General features: G+C 57.5%; 1 protein-coding gene across 1 annotated transcript in view; it reads right to left on the bottom strand.

Annotated features, from left to right (window-relative positions):
• The window catches only part of AMOTL1 (angiomotin like 1), a 140,133-nt gene extending 120,771 nt beyond the window's left edge, over nucleotides 1-19,362 (bottom strand). The window contains exons 1-2 of the mRNA XM_078852313.1: nucleotides 18,649-19,362; nucleotides 3,432-3,567 (exon numbers count right to left, since the gene is read on the bottom strand). Of these exons, the coding sequence (XP_078708439.1) occupies nucleotides 3,432-3,525 (94 nt within the window). The 5' untranslated portion in view covers nucleotides 3,526-3,567; nucleotides 18,649-19,362. The remainder of the gene's footprint in view (nucleotides 1-3,431; nucleotides 3,568-18,648) is intronic.
• Between the last annotated feature and the right edge of the window lie 405 nt (nucleotides 19,363-19,767).

Below are 19,767 nucleotides of genomic sequence, written 5' to 3'. Positions count from 1 at the left end.
CAGACGAATTCTGATTGGGAATAAGATGCAAATTTTTAACCGTAGTGAGGTTAATTAACCAATGGAACAATTTACAAATCTCCATCACTGGCAATTTTAAAATCATTACTGGGTGTTTTTCTAAAAGATATGCTCTAATTCAGTGGTCTCCAAACTTTTTACGCGCAAGATCACTTTTCGAATTTAAGGGCAACACAGGATCTACTGTGCCCCTTCCCTGGGGCCCCACCCCTTCCCCAAAGCCTCGCTCTGCTCACTCCATTCCCCCTGCCCCATTGCTTGCTCTCCCCCACTGTCACTCATTTTGAGCGGGCTGGAGTGGGGGTTGGGTTTCAGGAGGGAGTGCGGCCTCTGGGTTGGGGCCAAGGGGTTCACAGCGTGGGAGGGGGCTCTGGGCTGAGCCTGGGGCAGGGGCTGGGGTGCAGGAGGGGGTGTGGGCTCTGGGAGGGAGTTTGGGTGCAGGAGTGGGCTCCAGGCTGGGACACAGTGTTGGGGTGCAGGAAGGGGAGGGGGTGCAGGCTCTGGGAGGGGAGTCAGGGCTGGGGCAGAGGGTTGGGTGCAGAAGGGAGTATGGGGTGCTGGCTCTTGGAAGGGAGGTCAGGGCTGGGGCTTGGAGTGCAGGAGGGGGTTTGAGGTGCAGGAGGGGGTATGGAGTGCTGGCACCAGGACGGGACTTAGGGCTGGGGGTTGGGATGCAGGAGGGGGTTTGTGGTGCTGACTCAGGGCTGCGGCTTGGGGAGCAGAAGGAGGCTTGGGGTGCAGGAGGGGGTATGGGTTGGTGGCTCTGGGAGGGGACTCAGGGCTGGGGGTTGGGTTGTGGCCTCCCGCTGGGCAGCGCTTACCTCTGGCGGCTCCCGGTCGGCGGTGCAGCATGGCTGCCACTAAGGTTGGCTCCCTGCGTGCCCTGGCCCCACGCCACTTCCGGAAGGTGCCAACGTGCCCCTGTGGCCCCTTGGGGGGGCAGGGGGCACGTGGCTCTGTGCACTGCCCCTCTCTGCCGGCATCGCTCCTGCAGCTCCCATTGGCCAGGAACAGGGAGCTGTGGCCAATGGGAGCTGCGGGGGCGGTGCTTGCAGGCTGGAGCAGCACATGGAGGGAGACCCCTGCCCCCCCGCGCACCCTCCCCCCCCACCCACCACCCCTGGGGGTGCAGGGCTGCGCTGGCCACTTTCTGGAGCGGTGTGGGGCTGGGGCAGGCAGGGAGCCTGCCTTAGAGGCAGCCCCGCTGCACCACTGGAGATCGCGATCGACTGGGAGATCCTCTAGGATCAACCAGTTGATCATGATCGACCGGTTGGTGACCACTGCTCTAATTCAAACACGAAAGTCCTATGGCCTGTGTTTTACAGGAAGTCAGACTAGAGGATCACAGTGGTACCTTCTGGCCTTATTATCTGTGAATCATCCCCACTTAACAGATGGGGAACTGAAGAACAAAGAAGCAAAGTGACTTGCCCAGAGTCACACAGGAAGTTTATAGCAGAGCTGAGAAACGAATCCACATCTCCTGAATCCCAGGCCAACCTCAGCCACAAGCCCATCCTTCCTTTCCTGACCTTAGCTGAGGCAAGACTATACTATGGTGCCAATAAGACATCAGCCAACATTTAATGGTTAGGTCGAGGGACAATGGCGGGAGATGTCTGAGGGTTCGCTAAGACAATGCTTGTTTCAGAGCAGGTGGAAAAAAAATTATTTTCAAAAATTTTCATAAAAATTTCAGTGTTTTTCAAAATTCTAAAAATGCAATAAATTTTTTGAAAAATGTTTAGAATTTTTTCCCGTCAGATCTAATATATTTATTTGCAAAACTATAGAGTAGATTGGAACACAGATTGATAAATGTGCACACACACATACCCAAATTGTATAAATGTATCTAATCATTATATCTGATCATCTCTCTCTTCTCTATCCTTATATTTTGCCTGTCTTCCTAGAGTGTAAATTATTGATGGCAGTGACCATGTCTACCATTATTTGTTCAGCCCCCAAGCACAAACAGGATCAGGGCCTCTGGGAACTACCATAATGTAAATATGAAAGAATAACATAGACCTGAGCACATGGCCAGTGTTCAACAAATCAATAGTAATGGGAATTGAGATAAGACCATATAAAATGTTTTTCTTCTAGATATTTAAAATGGACAAAGTAATTACGCCAGGAACCTTAAATTATCTGTTGCCTTATCCAGCCTTACTTCATACCCTTTTAAACAAACAGACTATTGTGGAACAGCCTTCTTTTCCCCTACAACTTCCACATTGGACTGTGAGGAAAAGAAATTACATTTTTGTGCAAATATTTAAGTACATTAGACCCACAATTTGGTGCATTCAGATGGACCACCATCAGGAGAATCTTCCCTGACCCCGCCCCTGATGCAGCACATCCTCTCTAACAAAGGTGGACTGCAGGATCAGGATGGCGCCAGTCAGGGTTTAAATTCTCAAAGATTATTTCCCCCCATTCAGGGCTCCGGACTTAAGTCCCCCAGGACCTAGCGGGGTGCTGGGAGGCACCAGCACCTCCAGCGGAGCTCCCACGGGTTTGAAAATATTTACCAAAGCTCTGCTCCAGTGGGTTCCTGCTGAATTTAAGCCCTAGCACCAGTGCAGGTGAAGTGCTATCCAAGTTTGGTAAGCAGCGAAATGACAATTTTATCAGCTTATTATTAGTACAGCCTTATTCACTTCAACACAAACACATACTATACCTCATAGCTAGAGACTGCTGAATAGCATCAGAATCTCTAGTGTTAACAGGACATGTTCTGGTGGTTGTGGTCATTGTCTCCAGGGACTGAACCAAGGATCTATGGATCTAAAATGGGCATACTGAATAAGACCAATGGTCCATCTAGCCCGTATCCTGTCTTCCAATAGTGGCTAATGCCGGATGCTTCAAAAGGAATGAACAGAACAGGGTAATTATTGAGTGGTCCATCCCTGTTGTCCAATCCCAGCATCTGGCTATCAGAGGCTAGGGACATCCAGAGCATGGGGTTGCATCCCAGACCATCTTGGTTAATAGTCGTTGATGGACCTATCCTTCATGAACTTATCTAATTCTTTTTTAAACCCAGTTATAATTTTGGCCTTCACAACATCCCCCGGCAACGAGTTCCACAGGTTGGCCGTACATTGTGTTGCATAAGCCCCTGCTGCCTAAGCCAAAGGACAAGGTCCAATAGTTTGAAAGCATTTGTAGGGATAAAGGCCATGCAATACCTTGGACAATTCCCAAGACATGTAACAGGTGCCAAGACTGGCCGTCACCAGCACTAAAGGAAAATAAATAGAGTTGGGTGGTACATTTTTATTAAAGCAAAACACTTCGGTTTCCACAAAACTGTTGTTTGGAAGGTTTTTGGGTCTGGAGCACAGAGTGATTAAACAGGTGGATTAAAAACTGCACAGCTACCATACCTCCTCTGTCACTAGCAAAGTGAAAAATACCACTGTGAGTCAGCCAGTTGATTTCATCCAGCTTCCAGTTGTCACCAAGGTCCATGCTTCCCATACAGTGTCAGAGAGTTGCTGGTAACACCTCCTGGAGTTCTTTCTGAGGAATAACCAAAACCTATTGTGAATTATTGCAATTGCCAGGCTTCAAAATCTGCAAACAGCTAACCACTGATGCAGAGCGAAACTAGTATTTCTATGTCTAACCCTATTGGCCAAATTGTGCCCAGACCACACATGGGGGTGCAAGACATGGAAAGGGTGTACAGTTTCCAGATTACGTTTAGGTGTTGGTTTGACTAGGGTGAAGTGGCAATTTGTTTTCTTGTCCTGTGAAAATTTTTGACATTTCAAAATTTTTTCCCATCCATTCGCACACCAGGATGAAGTTGAAGTCTCAAAAATTGTCATTAACTGGAAAAAAAAAATCAGTTCAGGTCAATTGAAATGTTTTCTCTCAGTTTTAACTTCTCTTTTTTTAACATTTTTAGTATAAATTTACTAAAACTTCAGAACAACTTGAAACATCAAAACTTTCTGGTTCAACAGAGTTGAAACCTTTTTTAACCAAAATTTTTTTAAGTCAGATGTCTCACACCTGACGCTGTTTCATGAACAGTTTGGGTTTCGACAAATCGGCATTTGTCAGGGGAAAAAAAATGTAAAAAAAGTTGCCACCAGTTCTGTAGCTGTATAACCTGTGTCTTAGAGACTGCTGTAACAGTAGCAATTAGCCAGGGTGCTTCAACTTGTGGTCCCTGGTTTAAATGAGAGGGAGCTACTGGCAGGATTGCTAGATAGGCTTTTTGAGCTGAGGTCAGGGAGAGTGCTTTATCAACATTGAGCCAAATCATACTAAAACATTTACAATTACTTGCTTTAAGTTTTGCCATGTACTTAAGAATTTGATTAGCACATCTTTAAAAATTTCACATGTGTGTATTGTGACAGGGTCGGGCCAGATGGCTATAAGAGAGTAATTTTTTTTTTTTGAAGCAAAAGATGTTTTTTTATTTGCATAACACACAAAGTAAAAACAGCAGCATATTTAATGTGTAACACAGCAACCAATCACAACTGTTTTCTCATTAGCTTCAGGGGAGGGAAGTGTTCAAGCTTGCCTGGGCCCAGAGCGGGGGCTTCCTCGACTCTTGTGGTCTTCCACCCTTCTGAGTTACCTGATGGTCCAGAGCGAGGGGGCTTCATCGACTCTCATGGTCTTCCACCCCTTCGAGTTACCTGGCACCACGCCCAAGTGTCACCAACAATTCCCTCCTCTGAAAGCACCCAACAAGAGGGTCAGGCCATGGGGTGGACAATCCGGGGGTGGGCGGGGGCACGTGTACCCACGTGTGAAAGGACCCCTCTAAGGTGGTGGTGTCCGCAGCAGCAATGGTTGGGGCTGGGATCCATTACTCTCTCCCCCAATCAAAGGGAGAGACAAAGGGACCTGGATGGGGACACCGAGCAGAGAACCTTGGACAGCACCCACCGCTCCTCAAAAGCATCAAGGGAGTCGGTGGATGACGCCCAGAGGAACTCCGCCCGGATACGTGAACAGACCGAGGATCGGAAAACAGCCCCACAGTCACAGGAAACTCCATCGGCCAACCGCCTCTCTTTGGTTTTATAGATGGCCGTTTTAGCCAGGGCCAGGAGGAGGTTAACTAGGAGATCCCGCGACTTTGTGAGGCCACGGACAGGGAGTGCATAAATAAAAAGGTGAGGGGAAAAATGCAACCAAAAACATAATAGGAGATTTGTGAGGAGCTGGAACAGGGGCTGCAGCCTGGCACACTCCAAATATACATGTGCCAGGGTTTCCCTCACACCACAAAAGGGACAAGTATCTGGGATGGGGGTGAACCACGCCAAGTACGTGCCTGTGCTCACAGCTCCATGAAGAAGCCGCCAACTGATGTCCCCGACGGGCCTTGGAACCAAGGTGGAATATAGGCTGGCCCACGGGTCTGCTCACCCTCGAAAGGTGGCAGAAAGTCTCGCCACTTTGTGTCGGAGCGGGACACTAGGGTGAGGGCATGAAGGGTGTGGAACACGAGCATGTATAGATGTTTCCTTGGCGCATTTTGGAAGTGTACCAGCTGCAGTTCATGCAGCCGGCTCACAGTGAAGGGGTAAGGGGGTCGATTGGGTCTGCGGGGCAGGGGTCCAATTAAAAGGTCCAGCAGGCCTGGGATAGAGGGTGGGTGGGGTGTGCCCTCGAGCAGGACCCGGTCGAGGTAAGCTCGAGCAGCGGGCAGCAAAGTGGCCTTCGCCTCCTGAAGTACTCGCCGGGGGGTGCGAGGTCTGGAGAGCCCCATGCGCCGGGCGAGCGTCAGAGCGTACAGTTGGCCCGAGAGGGGGCACCCCTGCCATACTCCTTGCCCGAAGCTGACCGGTTCAGTCAGGGTCCAGTTGAGCTTAACAAGACACTCTGCGGAAGTGTACAGCACCCAGAGAAAACCCACAAACTGGGGTCCAAAGTCAAATGCCTGCAGAGTGCTCAGGAGGTACCCGTGGTCCACCCTATCGAACGTCTTCTCCTGATCTAGGGACAGGAGGGTGAATGACAGACCGTCTCTACGCCCAAGTTCCAAAAGGTCCTGAACCATAAATAGGTTATCAAAGATATTGCGGTCCGGGACGGTGTAGGTCTGGTCTGGGTCGATCACGTCCGCCAGCACAGACCCTAGCCGCAGCGAGATTGCTTTCGCTACGATTTTGTAGTCCGTGCTGAGGAGCGAGATGGGACGCCAATTTCATAAATTGCGGAGGTCCCCCTTCTTCGGCAATAAGGTGAGCACAGCTCGCCTGCACAAAAGAGGGAGGACCCCGCTCTGCAGAGACTCGGCCCAGATGGTGACTAGGTCTGGGCCGAGGATGTCCCAAAACACGCGGTAGAACTCCACGGTCAGCCCGTCCATGCCTGGAGACTTATTAGTGGGCATACGACAGAGGGCTTCCGAGAACTCAGCCAGAGTGAGAGGCAATTCTAGCCGGTCTCAGTCGCTCGCGCTGATGGTAGGGAGCTCCTCCCAAAGCACTCTGCAAGCGCTAGAGTCGGTCGGATCCAGGGAGAAAAGACTTACGTAGAAGGCTCGGCCCCCCCCGCACATCTCCGCCGGTTCCGTGAGGGGGGTGCCATCTTCTGCCAGGAGGCAGGTGATGTGTTTCTTAGCCCCCCTTGTTTTCTCCAGGGCATAGAAGAAGCGGGAGCCGCGATCCATCTCCCGAGGGAGGCGGATGCGGGATTGAACAAAGGCACCCCGGGCCCGATGGTCCTCGAGGGCCCGGAGCTCCTCCCGCTTCTTCTGGCACGCTCCGCAGAGGAGCGGGTCTTCGGGGCTGGCGGCCAAATGCCTCTCCAGCTCTAAGACCTCCCGTTCCGACTGCTCTATTGCCGCTTTTCTCCGTTGGCTGGTGCCCCGAGTGTAGTCGCGGCAGAAAAGCCGGGCACGCACCTTCCCTAGGTCCCACCATCGCCGCACCGAGGGAAAGGCACGCCGCTGCCCTCGCCAGGCCAGCCAGAATTACCGGAAGGACATCACGAGGCCTTCATCCTCCAACAGGCTGTTGTTAAAATGCCAATAGGCCGGCCCCGGCCTCTCCACACAGAGGGAGGCTGTCACGGTGGCTAGGTGATGGTCAGAAAATGGGGCCAGCCGAATGCTGGAGGAGTGGGCTCGTGAGAGATGGAAGCGTGATAAATAAATGCGGTCCAACCGGGAGTGGTTCGACCGATGGGCTTCCACTCGGACAAAGGTGAACGTGGAAGTGTCATCCGGGTGGTGGTCACGCCAGATGTCCACTAGGGAGTGATGTTCAACTATCTCCCAGAGGGTGTCCACGGCGGCCGGGCTCTGCTCGGTCCCCGAGCGGTCTCGCTCCTCGAGGGTGATATTAAAATCCCATCCCAGGACCAGGCACTCGTGACAATCTAAGGTGCCGAGGAAGGTGGATGCCTGCTGATAAAATTGCAGCCGCTCCGGGCCCGATGTCGGGGCATAGACGTTAACGAGGTTAACCACAAGCCCCTCTATACGGACCCGGAGATGCAGCAGGCGACCCGGCACGGCCTCGGAGACCCCTAGCGCCTCGGGCCGTAGGTCGGGGAAGAACAGGGTCACCACTCCAGCCTGCCAAATCATGGAATGGCTAAAGTAGACTCTGTCCCCCCACTCCAGCCGCCAACTGTCTTCGGCGGTCAGATCCGTATGGGTCTCCTGCAGGAAAATCACAGAGTACCCTCCCTCCCGAAGGAAGGAGAGCACCTGGGACCTGCGGAGAGCCATCCTACAACCTCGGGTGTTCGACGTTGCGATGGTGAGAGGTGTCATGAGGGGACCCGGGGGGGATCCTCACTGGCAGGGACGCTCGCATCCCCCAGCAGGCCGTGCGACAGTCCCTGACCCATCCCGTAGGTGAGTAATTGGTCACAGAAGACGCGGACCCGCCAATAGGCCGCGGCATCCTGCTTCCCCATTCCTTTACCTTCCCCCATGAGGGCCCTTGTGGCCCGGAGGATTTGAAAAAAATCCCCCCATCGCCGGAGAACAAGTTGTACCTTGTTGCAGGAGCCACGGACATCCTCTAAAAGCTTCCGCAGCTCTCCTCGCAGCTCATGGGGGGGGGGGGTTACGGTTTCCCGGTTGTTCCCCGGCGGGGCCGTTGGTGCAGCCCCGTGGTCCACTAAAACGGACAAGCAGGGTGCGGACCCCCGACGGGGTGCCTGATGGGCTGGAGCTTCTAGGCCCCCCTCAAGCTCTGGGGTGATAGGGGGCAGTGGAGGGAAGATAGCAGCTCCTAATGGGTCAGGACAGGAGAACACAAAGGCCGCTCCCTGGGTGTCATCAGTTGGGAAAGGGAAGGAGACAGCCCCGGTGGCGGCAATAACATTGCAGGAGGTAAATTGGATAGGAGCAGGGGCAGGAGCAGGGGCGAGGTTCTGGGTTTCGGGAGGCAAGCAGCTGGATGGTGGCGCCTCCCGCTCAGACTCGAGGGTCAAGGGGGTAGGGAGGGAGCTCTCAGTGATACCGGGCGCGGGCTCTATGGTGGATTTAGCGGCCACAGCATCAGGAGGTGGATTATCTTCTGTTGGGCCCCCGCCCGGGAAGAAAATAGATTGCTCCGCACCAACGCGAGGGGGCCCTGGTGACTCGTGTCCTGGCCGCGTGGCACCGGCTGTCACCTCAGTGGGCTCGGTGGTCATCAGTGGGGTGCCATCAGCAGCCGGGTCAATGGAGGAGTCCAGGGGCTCCTCGGAGGTGGGAGCAGAAGCAGCAGTTAGGGGGAGGGAGCATGGGGAAAAGAGGGGTGGAGTGAGGTCGCCCAAATCGAGGTTTGCTGGCAAAAGGTCGTCCTCCCCCTGGGCAACCGGGCTCAGATCTAGGGCCTCGATCTCCTCGAACATAGAGGAGAGGACACTTTCCATCACCCCAGGATTCTCCCCACTGGCACCTGCCACGGTGGTTGCCTTGGGGTTCACGGGGGCTTCGGGTAGTGTCAGGACAGAAGGGGCTTCCTCAAGGGTCTCGGAGGGGAGGGTCTCCCGTGGAGGGGAGACACTACCTTCCGGTGCTACCACGTCTTTCCCGGCTGACACCAGTGGATGGGACGCACTCGTGGGCAAAGCGGAAGGTTCGGCATCGGTGCCCCCCTTCCTGGTCTTCCAGAAGGCCTCCGCCTCGGGTAGATGAGGCAGAGCTCGAGCCTTCCGCTTGCCTCGCTTCCCCTGGACTAGGGCCCAGCCCTCCATGGCATCATCTGGGGGCTGGTTAGCAGGGGTCGTGTCAGGGGGTAAAGGCGATGGCTCAGGGACTTGGGAGGGGACTGTGGGGCGGCATAAGGGAGGGAGGATTCTCCCTGGGGCAGGCTCTCTCCCATGCCTGGTGGTATCTCTGCCACCCCCTCCTCCATAGGCCCCGCCAGATTGTCAGCAGCGAGGGCGGGGCTCTCCCGCTCGTCTGGGCGTTGTAGGGGAGGTGCCGCTTGGACCTGAGCAGAAGTGGTGGTCCGAAGAGATGGGGGGGCAGATTTGGGTATCGGGCGTCCAGGGGCGTCGGCAATGACGGGGCCGATGTCCTGCCGGGTCTCGGGGATCCCAGATGCCCTTCCTTGCCAGGCTAAGGGGCAGTCCCTCCGGACATGCCCGGACGCCCGACAGAGGTAGCACCGGGCTTCCCCCGCGGAGAAATACACCCGGTAACGGGCCCCCTGGTGGGGGACTAGGAAGGAACCCTCGAGCGCCTCTCCATCACGCGCTGCCGATGGCAGTAGAAGCTGCACTTGCTGGCAGAAGGAAAAGATGTGACGGAGGGTGGGGTCCTTGCAGCTCAACGGGAGAGGACTGATGACAGAAACAGGTTTCCCCAGGGTGGAAACGGCAGGTAACAGGGCAGCATTGGGGAGAAAAGGAGGGACAGAGGTCAGGACCAGGCGGACGCCCAGGTCCTCTAGCGGTTCTAGGGGGACAAACGCCCCCCCTACCGCCAGGCCCCTCTCCACTGTCTCCTGGGCGGCAGCCTCCAATGCTAAGAAGAAGATGACCTTCCCATACATTTTGGAAGCCGTCACAATGGCCGAGGGCCCCACCACCCTCGCCAACGCCTGCACGTAGGTCTCCACGTGGGGCGAGGCGGGCACCAGGAGGCATCGGACACCGTGCTTCCTTGTCAGGGTGGGGAAGGGGCCCCTGCCGCTGTTGACGGTGGCGGAGGCGGTGGGCGGGAGAGATGACGAGGCGGCAGGTGGGGGGGCTGCCGCCGCCCGGGCATACATCCTGGGGGGTGAGGGAGGGACACCCGCAGAGCTGGTGAAGGGGGGCAGCGGGGAGGGATGCCATGGTCGGTGGCGGGGCCGTAGCAGTGGGGGTGGCCCCTGCCATGGAGGGCCTGGTGGTTTTAGCGGGGCCCTTCCCTTCTTCTTGCCCTGGCCTTTCCCGCCAGCTGGGGGGGGCTCCCCTAGAGTCTGGGGAGGCGGTGGGCATGGCAGTGGCGGAGATCACCCCGATGCCCTCCAGTGCCGATGCCCCAGCGGGGGCGGTGGCAGGTGGTTAACAGGAGTTGGGGTCAGGTAAAAAGGGACAGGCTGTGGGATAGGCAGTTTGGGGGGGGGCACATGAACCACCGTACGCTTGTCCAGAGAATCCTGTTTGGTTGGCTGGTGCTCCTGGCCCACACGGTGGAATCAGGGCGAGCAGCGAAGTCCAGAGGCAGATGTTAAACAGCCAGTAATGACGGTGGAGGAGGCAGTTGTGAAGATGGTAGTGTGGGGGTTGGGAGGACACAGATGGATCAGGGGCAGCTCCGTGCCACACCCCCTGTGTCCCTACAAACACAGTCACGACACAGTCAAGGCCTCCCCCCACACGAGAGCACAGTTCGAAAGTTACTCAGTCTTGGACCCTTTCCACCATGATTTGTAAGTTCCCCGGGCGATGTTCCTCTGGTAGACGGCTGTTTCTCTGTCTGTTCCGGGTTTTCTTTTTTGCATTCCAGAAATGCCGGAGCAAGTGATAAGATTCCTCTCAACCGGAGATGGGTCCACAGACAAACAACAAGCGGCTGGGGCTGGGTCCTTCCACTCCCCCGCTCTGGGGAAGCGGGCCGGCAGGCCACCCCTCTCTCGGGGGGGGGGGGGTTCAGCTGGAGCGGCAGCAGCGTCCAAGGGCGGGCGGCCTAACAGCCAGCTGGCAGCCGGCCGGCACTCTAGCAATAGCAGAGAAAGAAAAATAACAACAAAAGGAAAAGAAAGGGGGGAGAGCATCTGGCCCGGTCGGGGGGGAAGCCAAAAGCAGGGGCAAAAAGCAAGGAAAGCCCAGGCCAGAGGGCGGCGGCGGCGGCGGCAGGAGGAGGAGGAGGAGGAGAGCAGGCTAAGTAGGTCCCTTTTCCCTGGGTAAGGTAACAGGGAAGGTTTTTTTTTTTTTTTTTTGAAACAGAAAGAAAGTTTATTGGTAACGCTTACAGAATTACCAAAGGAAACAAAACAACTATGCAACAAAACAACGCAATCAGAAGGTATAACACAGCAGCTTTCAGGAGGGAGAAGTGTTCAGGCTAGCCTGGGCCCAGAGCGGGGGGGCTTCCTCGACACTCGTGGTCTTCCACCCTCCTGAGTTACCTGGTGGCCTAGAGCGGGGGGGCTTCCTCGACACTCGTGGTCTTCCACCCCCTCAAGTTACCCAGTGCCGCGCCCAGTGTCACCGATCCTCCCTCTCCTGAGAGTGCCCGGTAAGATGGGCACGGCTGCGGGGTGGGCGGTTTAGGGAGTGGGGGGTAGACACCCATGTATTATAGGACCCCTCCTAGATGACAGGAATGATGGTATCCACAGCGGCAATGGCTGGGGCTGGCGTCTCTCGCTCTTCCCCTCAATCAAAGGGTCAGACGGAGGGAACCGGACGGGGTCACCGAGCAGAGAACCCCAGACAGCGCCCACCGCTCCTCGAAGGCTTCAAGGGAGTCGGTGGACGCCGCCCAGAGGAACTCCGCTCGGATACCTGAGTGTACTGAGGATCGGAAAACGGCCCCACAATCGCAGGACGTTTCATGGGCCAACCTCCTCTCTCTGGTTTTATAAATGGCTGTTTTAGCCAAAGCTAGGAGGAGGTTGACCAGAAGATCCCGTGACTCTGTGGGGCCGTGGATGGGAAGTGTATAGATAAAGAGGTGGGGGGAAAAATGAAGCCAGAAGCGTAATAAAATATTTGTGAGGAGCCGGAAAAGGGGCTGCAATCTGGCACACTCTAAATACGTGTGCGCCAGGGTTTCCCTCACATTACAAAAAGGACAAGTGTCCGGAATGGGGGTAAACCGTGTCAAAAACACGCCCGTGCTCACAGCTCCGTGAAGGAGCCGCCAACTGATGTCCCCGACGGGCCTTGGGACCAGGGTGGAATACAGGCTGGCCCACCGAGGTTGCTCACCCTCCAAAGGTGGCAGGAGATCCCGCCACTTTGTATCGGGGCGGGACACCAGGGTGTGGGCGTGAAGGGTGTGAAGCGTAAGTGTATATAAGTATTTCCGTGAAGCAATTTGAAAGCTAACCGGCTGCAATTCGTGCAGCCGGCTTGCAGTGAAAGGGTGAGGGGTGTGTTGGGATCTACGGGGTGGGGGCCCGATGGAAAGGTCCGGCGGGCCTGGGGTAAGGGATGGGCGGGGTGCGCCCTCGCACAAGGCTCGGCTAACATAAGCCCGAGCAGCGGGGGTCAAGGCGGCCTTCACCTCCTGAAGTACGCGCCGGGGGGTACGGAGGCTGGAGAGCCCCATGCGCCGAGCGAGCATCAGGGGATCCAGCCAGTCTCTCCGGTCGTAGTCCAGGAGGTCTCCGACCCTCGTAACTTCCGCCAGGACCAACCTCTGGCGCACCAAGCGGGACTCCGCCACCTGCACACAGAGCTGGGGGTTGTGTAGCAGGGGCTCCGTGAGGAGATCTGCCCCCACGGTGGCCGCCACAGACCTGGTTGTTAGAAACAATTTCCAGGTCCGGAGGAGGTCCTGGTAGAAGGCCGGCAGCCCGGAGAGGTCTCGCGGAAAACCCCTCGAAGAAAGATAAAAGAGCTGCCGGTCATATCGAAGCCCTTGGAAACGGCGCAGGAAGGCGTGCGCCAGTATGCTCCATGCCGAACTACTTGCACTATAAAAGAGCCTCTGCAGGGCCTGGAGGCGGAAAACGCGGACCTCGGTGTACAGACACTTCAGGCCCTGCCCTCCTTCCTTCAGGGGTAGATGAAGAACTCCAACAGGGGCCCAGTGCATTCCTGACCAGAAGAACTCTAGAATCAATCTCCGGAGGTGGGTCAGGAAACCCGGGGCCGGGGCCAGGGTGTTGAGCCGGTACCAGAGCGTGGACAGGACTAGTTGGTTAAGCACCAGTGCTCTCCCTCGGAGGGAGAGACATCGGAGAAGCCTCGTCCATCTCCGGATCCGCTCTATCACCCCGCCCTCTAAATTTTGCCAGTTCTCCGGCGGGGAAGGATGCTTGGCGGAAAGGTAAACGCCGAGATAGAGCAGTGGACCCGCACTCCACCGGATGGTCTGAAGTGCGGGTGGGAGGGAGCTCACCTGCCGCCAGTCCCCCACCGCCAAGCCAGAGCTCTTGACCCAGTTGACTCGGGCGGAGGAGGCTGCCGAATAGATGGCTTGGCATGCCTCCACTCGCACCAAGTCGCCCGGGTCCTGGACCACGAGGAGTACGTCATCGGCGTACGCCAACAGGACCAGCCGCAGCTCCGGCTCCCACAGCACCAACCCTGTCATCCTCCTGCGGAGGAGACAGAGGAAAGGCTCGATCGCCAGAGCATACAACTGGCCCGAGAGGGGGCACCCCTGCCGCACTCCTCGCCCGAAGCTGACCGGTTCAGTCAGGGTCCAGTTGAGCCTAACCAAACACTCCGCGGAGGCATACAGCACCCGGAGAAAACTCACAAACTGAGGTCCAAATCCAAACGCCTGCAGAGTGCTCAGGAGGTACCCATGGTCTACTCTATCGAACGCCTTCTCCTGATCAAGAGACAGGAGGGCGAACGATAGACCATCTCTCCGCCCGAGTTCCAAAAGGTCTCGGACGAGAAAGAGGTTGTCGAAAATGCTGCGACCCGGGACAGTATAGGTCTGGTCTGGGTGGACCACGTCCGCCATCACGGACCCTAGCCGCAGCGAGATTGCTTTCGCTACGATTTTGTAATCCGTGCTAAGGAGTGAGACGGGACGCCAGTTTCGTAGATCGCGGAGGTCCCCCTTCTTCGGCAGCAAAGCGAGCACCGCTCGCCTGCATGACAGAGGGAGGACCCCGCTCTGCAAGGACTCAGCCCAGACGGTGACTAGGTCTGGGCCGAGAATGTCCCAGAACGCGCGGTAAAACTCCACGGTCAGCCCGTCCATGCCCGGAGATTTATTGGTGGGCATGCGACGGAGGGCTTCCGAGAACTCGGCCAGGGTGAGAGGCAGCTCTAGTCGGTCTCGGTCGCCCACGCTGACCGTGGGGAGTTCCTCCCAGAGCACCTCGCAAGCGTCAGGATCGGTCAGGTCCGGGGAGAAAAGGCTTGTGTAGAAGTCACGGGCCCTCCCACACATCTCCTCCGGACCCGTGAGGGGGGTGCCGTCTTCCGCAAGAAGACAGGTGACGTGTTTCTTGGCCCCCCTCGTTTTCTCCAGGGCATAGAAGAAGCGGGAGCCGCGGTCCATCTCCCGAAGGAGGCGGATGCGGGATCGAACAAAGGCACCTCGGGCCCGGTGGTCCTCAAGGGCCCGGAGCTCCTCCCGCTTCTCCCGGCACGCTCCGCAGAGGGACGGGTCCTCGGGATCGGCGGCCAGGCGCCTCTCCATCTCTAAGACCTCCCGTTCCAGCTGCTCTATTGCCGCATTTCGCCGTCGGCTGGTGCCCCGAGTGTAGTCACGGCAGAAGAGCTTGGCGCGCACCTTCCCGAGATCCCACCATCGCCGCACCGAGGGAAAGGCACGCCACTGCTCTCGCCAGGCCAGCCAAAACTCCCGGAAGGACATCACAAAGCTCTCGTCCTCCAACAGGCTGTTATTAAAGTGCCAATAGGCCGGCCCCGGTCTCTCTGCACGGAGGGAAACCGTTACAGCGACTAAATGATGATCGGAGAATGGGGCCAGCCGAATGGCGGAGGAGTGGGCCTGTGAAAGATGGAAACGGGATAAGTAAATACGGTCCAACCGAGAGTGGTGTGACCGATGGGCCTCCACCCGGACAAAGGTGAACGTGGAGGTGTCATCTGGGTGATGGTCGCGCCAGACGTCCACTAGGGAGTGATGGTCGACTATCCCTTGGAGAATATTCGCGGCGGCCGGACTCGGTTCGGCCCCTGAGCGGTCCCGTTCCTCGAGGGTGGTGTTAAAGTCCCCTCCCAGGACCAGGCACTCATGCGAATCCAGGGTGCCGAGAAAGTCGGACACCTGCTGATAAAATTGTGGCCGCCTGGAGCTCATTTGTGGGGCATAGATATTAACAAGATTAACCACGAGCCCCTCCATACGGACTCGAAGGTGCAGCACGTGGCCCGGCACGGCCTCATTGACCCCTAGCACCTCAGGCCGTAGGTTGGGGGAGAAATAGGGTTGCCACTCCAGCCTGCCAGGTCGCAAAGTGGCTAAAGTATACCCCGTCCCCCCACTCCAGCCGCCACCTGTCCTCGGCAGCCGGGTCTGTATGGGTCTCCTGCAGGAAAACTACAGAGTACCTCCCCTCCCGAAGGTAAGAGAGCACCTGGGACCTGTGGAGAGCCATCCTACAGCCCCTGGTATTCAGGGTCGCAATAATAAGAGGCGTCATACAGAGGGCTGGGGGGGTGGGGGTCTCGTATTGGCGGGGGGGTTCAGGGCCCCCGGCGGGTTGCACAGCAACCCATGACCCATCCCGTGGGTGAGTAGATCGCTTCGGAAGCTGCGGGCTCGCTCGTAGGCCGCAGCACCGCGCTTTCCTTGCCCCCTGCCCTCCTTTATAAGGGCCTTTGTGGCCTGAAGGAGTTGATCAAAGTCCCCCCATAGCCGAAGAGCCAGCTGTGCCCTATCGCGGGCGCCACGGGAGTGCTCTAGGAACTTCCATAGCGCATGCTGCAGCTCATGGGGGGGTGGGGTTACAATTCCCGAGGTATTCCCTGATGGGCCTCTTAATACAGCCTCGTGGTCCGCTAAGGCAGGTAGACAGGGTGCGGACCACCGACGGGGCATCTGACAGGCTGGGGTTATTAAATTCATTTCACACCTTGGGGTGGAGGGGGATGGCAGGGGAAAAATTGCCACTCCTAACGGGTCGCGACTAGAAAGTGCAAAGACTGCTCCCTGGGGGGAGTCTGCAAAAGGCGGAAAGGAAATAACCCCAGGGGCGGCATTAACATTGCAGGAGGAGGGTCCTTGGGCAGGGGCAGGGGTGGGGGCAGGGGCAGGGGTAAGGCTCTGGGGTGCAGGAGGCGAGCAGCTAAAGGAAAGTGCCTCCTGAGCAGAGTCAAGGGTTAAGGGGGAAGGGGAGGGGCTCCCAATAATGCTAGGTGCTGGCTCCATGGTGGTTTTAGCGGTCACGGCATCAGGTGGTGGACCGCCTTCTGCAGGGTGCTCACCCGGGAAGGCAAAAAGGGGGAGGGAGCATGGGGAAAGGGAGGCTGGGGTAAGGCTGCCCAGCTCGAGGCCAGCCGGCAGCAAATCATCCCCTCCCTGGGTGACCGGGGTCAAATCTAGGGCCTCAATCTCCGCATACACGGAGGAGAGGCCAACTCCTGCCACCCCGGGGGCCTCTCCTCTAGGGCCCGCCTCAACGGCCGCCTCGGGGTCCGTGGGGGGTTCGGGTAGCGTCCAGGCAGAAGGGGTGTCCTCAGAAGTCTCGGAGGGGAGGGTTTCCCGTGGAGGGGGGATTCTGCCCTCCAATGCCAGTCCGTCTTCCCCTCCCGACACCGGCGGATGGATCTCGCTCGCGGCCGTGGCGGGAGGCTCGATAGCAGTGCCTCCTTTCCTGGTCTTCCGGGGGGCTTCTGCGTCGGGTGGATGCAGCGGAGCTCGAGCCTTCCGCTTGCCTCGCTTCCCCTGGACTAGGGTCCAGCCCTCCATAGCATCATCTGGGGGCTGGTTAGCAGGGGTTGTGTCGGGGGGCGGAGGCGACGGTTTAGGGGTTCGGGGAGGTAGCGGTGGGGCAACGTGAGGGGTGGGGGCTTCTCCTTGGGGAGGGCCCTCTCTTGTACCCGATAATATCCTTGCCACACCCTCCTCCATGGGCTCTATTGGGTTGGTACTAGCAAGGGTGGAAACCCCTTGCTCGCCCGGGCATTGTAGGGAAGGTATCTCTTGGGCCCGGACGGGAGCAGCGATGGGTCGAGTAGGAGGAGGGTTGGTTTCAGGTACTGGGCAGCCAGGGGCGTCGGCAGCGACGGGGCCAATGTCCTGCCGGGTCTCGGGGGTTTCGAGTGCCCCTCCCCCCCGAGCCAAAGGGCAGTCTCTGCGGACATGCCCCGCTGAGCGGCAGAGGTAGCACCGGGCCTCTCCAGTAGAATAAAAGACCCGATAGCGGGCTCCCTCGTAGGGGACTAGAAAGGACCCCTCAAGCGCCTCTCCGTCACGCGCCCCTGCCGGTGGTAGAAGCTGCACTTGCCGGCGGAACGAAAAAATGTGACGGAGGGTGGGGTCCTTGCAGCCCAACGGGAGAGGGCTGATGACAGAAACAAGTTTCCCCAAGGTGGAAAGAGCGGGTAACAGGGCAGCATTGGGTAAGAAGGGAGGAACGGAGGTAAGGACGAGGCGAACGCCCAAGTCTTCTAACGGTTCTAGGGGGACAAACACCCCCCCTACCGTCAGGCCCCTCTCCACCGCCTCCTGGGCGGCAGCCTCCGAGGCTAAGAAGAAAACGACCTTCCCATACATCTTGGAGGCCGCCACAATAGCCGTGGGTCCTACCACCTTCGCCAACGCCTGCACGTATGTCTCCACGTGGGGCGAGGCGGGCACCAGGAGGCAACGGACGCCGTGCTTCCTGGTCAAGGCGGGGAAAGGGCCTCAGCCGCTGGTGATGGTGGCGGAGGCAGGGGGGGGGGCGAGATGACGAGGCGGCAGGCAGCGGGGAGCCCGCTGCCGCCCGGGCATACGTCCTGGGGGCCGGGGGAGGGACAATCGCAGAGCTGGTGGAGGGAAACGCTGGGAGGGGCGCCACGGTTGATGACGAGGCCGCAGCGGTGGGGGCAGCCCCTGCCATGGAGGGCTCAGTGGTTTTAGCGGGGCCCTTTCCTTTCCACCCGCCCTGGCCCTTCTGGCGAACCGGGGGGGGTTTCCTAGAATCTGGGGGGGGGGTGGGTGCAGCAGCAGCAGCAGCAATCACCCTGGTACCTCCTGCTACCGGTGCCCCAGCAGGGGGGGTGGCAAGTACCTTAACAATAGTAGTAGGGGGGGGACCTTGGGGGTTGGGCAGGGGTGGTGGTGGGGAAGGGACAACTAATTTTATTAAAGCAGTCTCGCCCCTCTCGTTCCCCGCCATTGTGAGCAGGGAGAGACAGGGAGACACCAGAAGGAGAAGGGGGGGGGGGAGAAGGCAGAATAGCCCCTCCTTCCACTGGCTGCGGACGGGAAGGGAAAAAATGCCAAGGGAGGGGGGCTGGGAGGAGGGGGGGGAACAAAATCGGGGTCTAGTAAAAGGGGCAAGTTGTGGGATAAGCAATCCGGGGGGGGGGGTGCAGACCCACACGCGTTTGTCCAAAGAGTCTCGGTTGGTCGGTTGTTAGGTCCGGTCCGGAAGGTAAAGTTCAAAGCAAACAGCTGGATCCGAAGGGAGATGGCAGATTGCCAGCAGGGACAGACTGCGGGGGGGCCGTGACAGTTGTAATAACGATGGGGGGGTAGGGGCACCGATGGATCGGGGGTGGGGGTCTCCACGCCACACCCCCTGTGCCGCCACAAACGCAAGTAATCACAGTCAAACTCCCCCCCACGAGAGTATAATTCAGAAAGTTACTCAATCTTACGGCCTTCGTCACAATGATTTATATTATTTCTTCTGTCTGATGAAATCTCCGTCTCCGGCTGTGTTGGCTGTGTTCCAAGTCCTCCGGTATGTTAAGAATGCTATAAGGTCCGAGCTGCTGGCAAAACGGCTGGGTCTGGGGGTTTCCACTCCCCCCTCCGGACAGCAAAATCGGCAATCTTCCCCCCCCTCCTCCGGGGGCCCAGCTGAGGCAAATAGCTGCGCCCGAAAGCAGGCGTGGGGGGGGATGGCCGGCGAAGGACGTAGACGGAAAAAAAACACAAAAAGAAAAAGAAAAATCAAAAAAGCGTCTGGCCCGGTCGGGGGGGGACTAAGGCAGGTGCAAAAAGTAAGAAAAATCCGGGCCAGGGGGCTTTAGGAAAGAATAGAAAGCAGATAGCTGAGGAGCAAGCAAAAGACGTTCCGTTTCCTAACAGGGAAGGTTTCAGAACAATCAGGAACCTTCTGGAGACAATTAAGACAGGCTGATTAGAACACCCTCAGCCAATCAAGAAGCTGCTAGAATCAATTAAGGCAGGCTAATCAGGGCACCTGGGTTTTAAAAAGGAGCTCACTTCAGTTTGTGGTGTGCGTGTGAGGAGCTGGGAGCAAGAGGCACTAGGAGCTGAGAGTGAGAATGCGGACTGAGGAGTACAAACATTTTCAGACACCAGGAGGAAGGTCCTATGGTGAGGATAAAGAAGGTGTTGGGAGGAGGCCATGGGGAAGTAGCCCAGGGAGTTGTAGCTGTCACACAGCTGTTCCAGGAGGCACTCTAGACAGCTGCATTCCCCAGGGCCCTGGGCTGGAACCCGGAGTAGAGGGTGGGCCTGTGTTCCCC

This window comes from Lepidochelys kempii, chromosome 1 (assembly GCF_965140285.1).
Source record: "Lepidochelys kempii isolate rLepKem1 chromosome 1, rLepKem1.hap1, whole genome shotgun sequence".
Classification (NCBI taxonomy): domain Eukaryota; kingdom Metazoa; phylum Chordata; order Testudines; family Cheloniidae; genus Lepidochelys; species Lepidochelys kempii.
The sequence above is the reverse complement of the archived record's forward strand: the minus strand, read 5'-3'. Positions and strand labels throughout refer to the sequence as shown.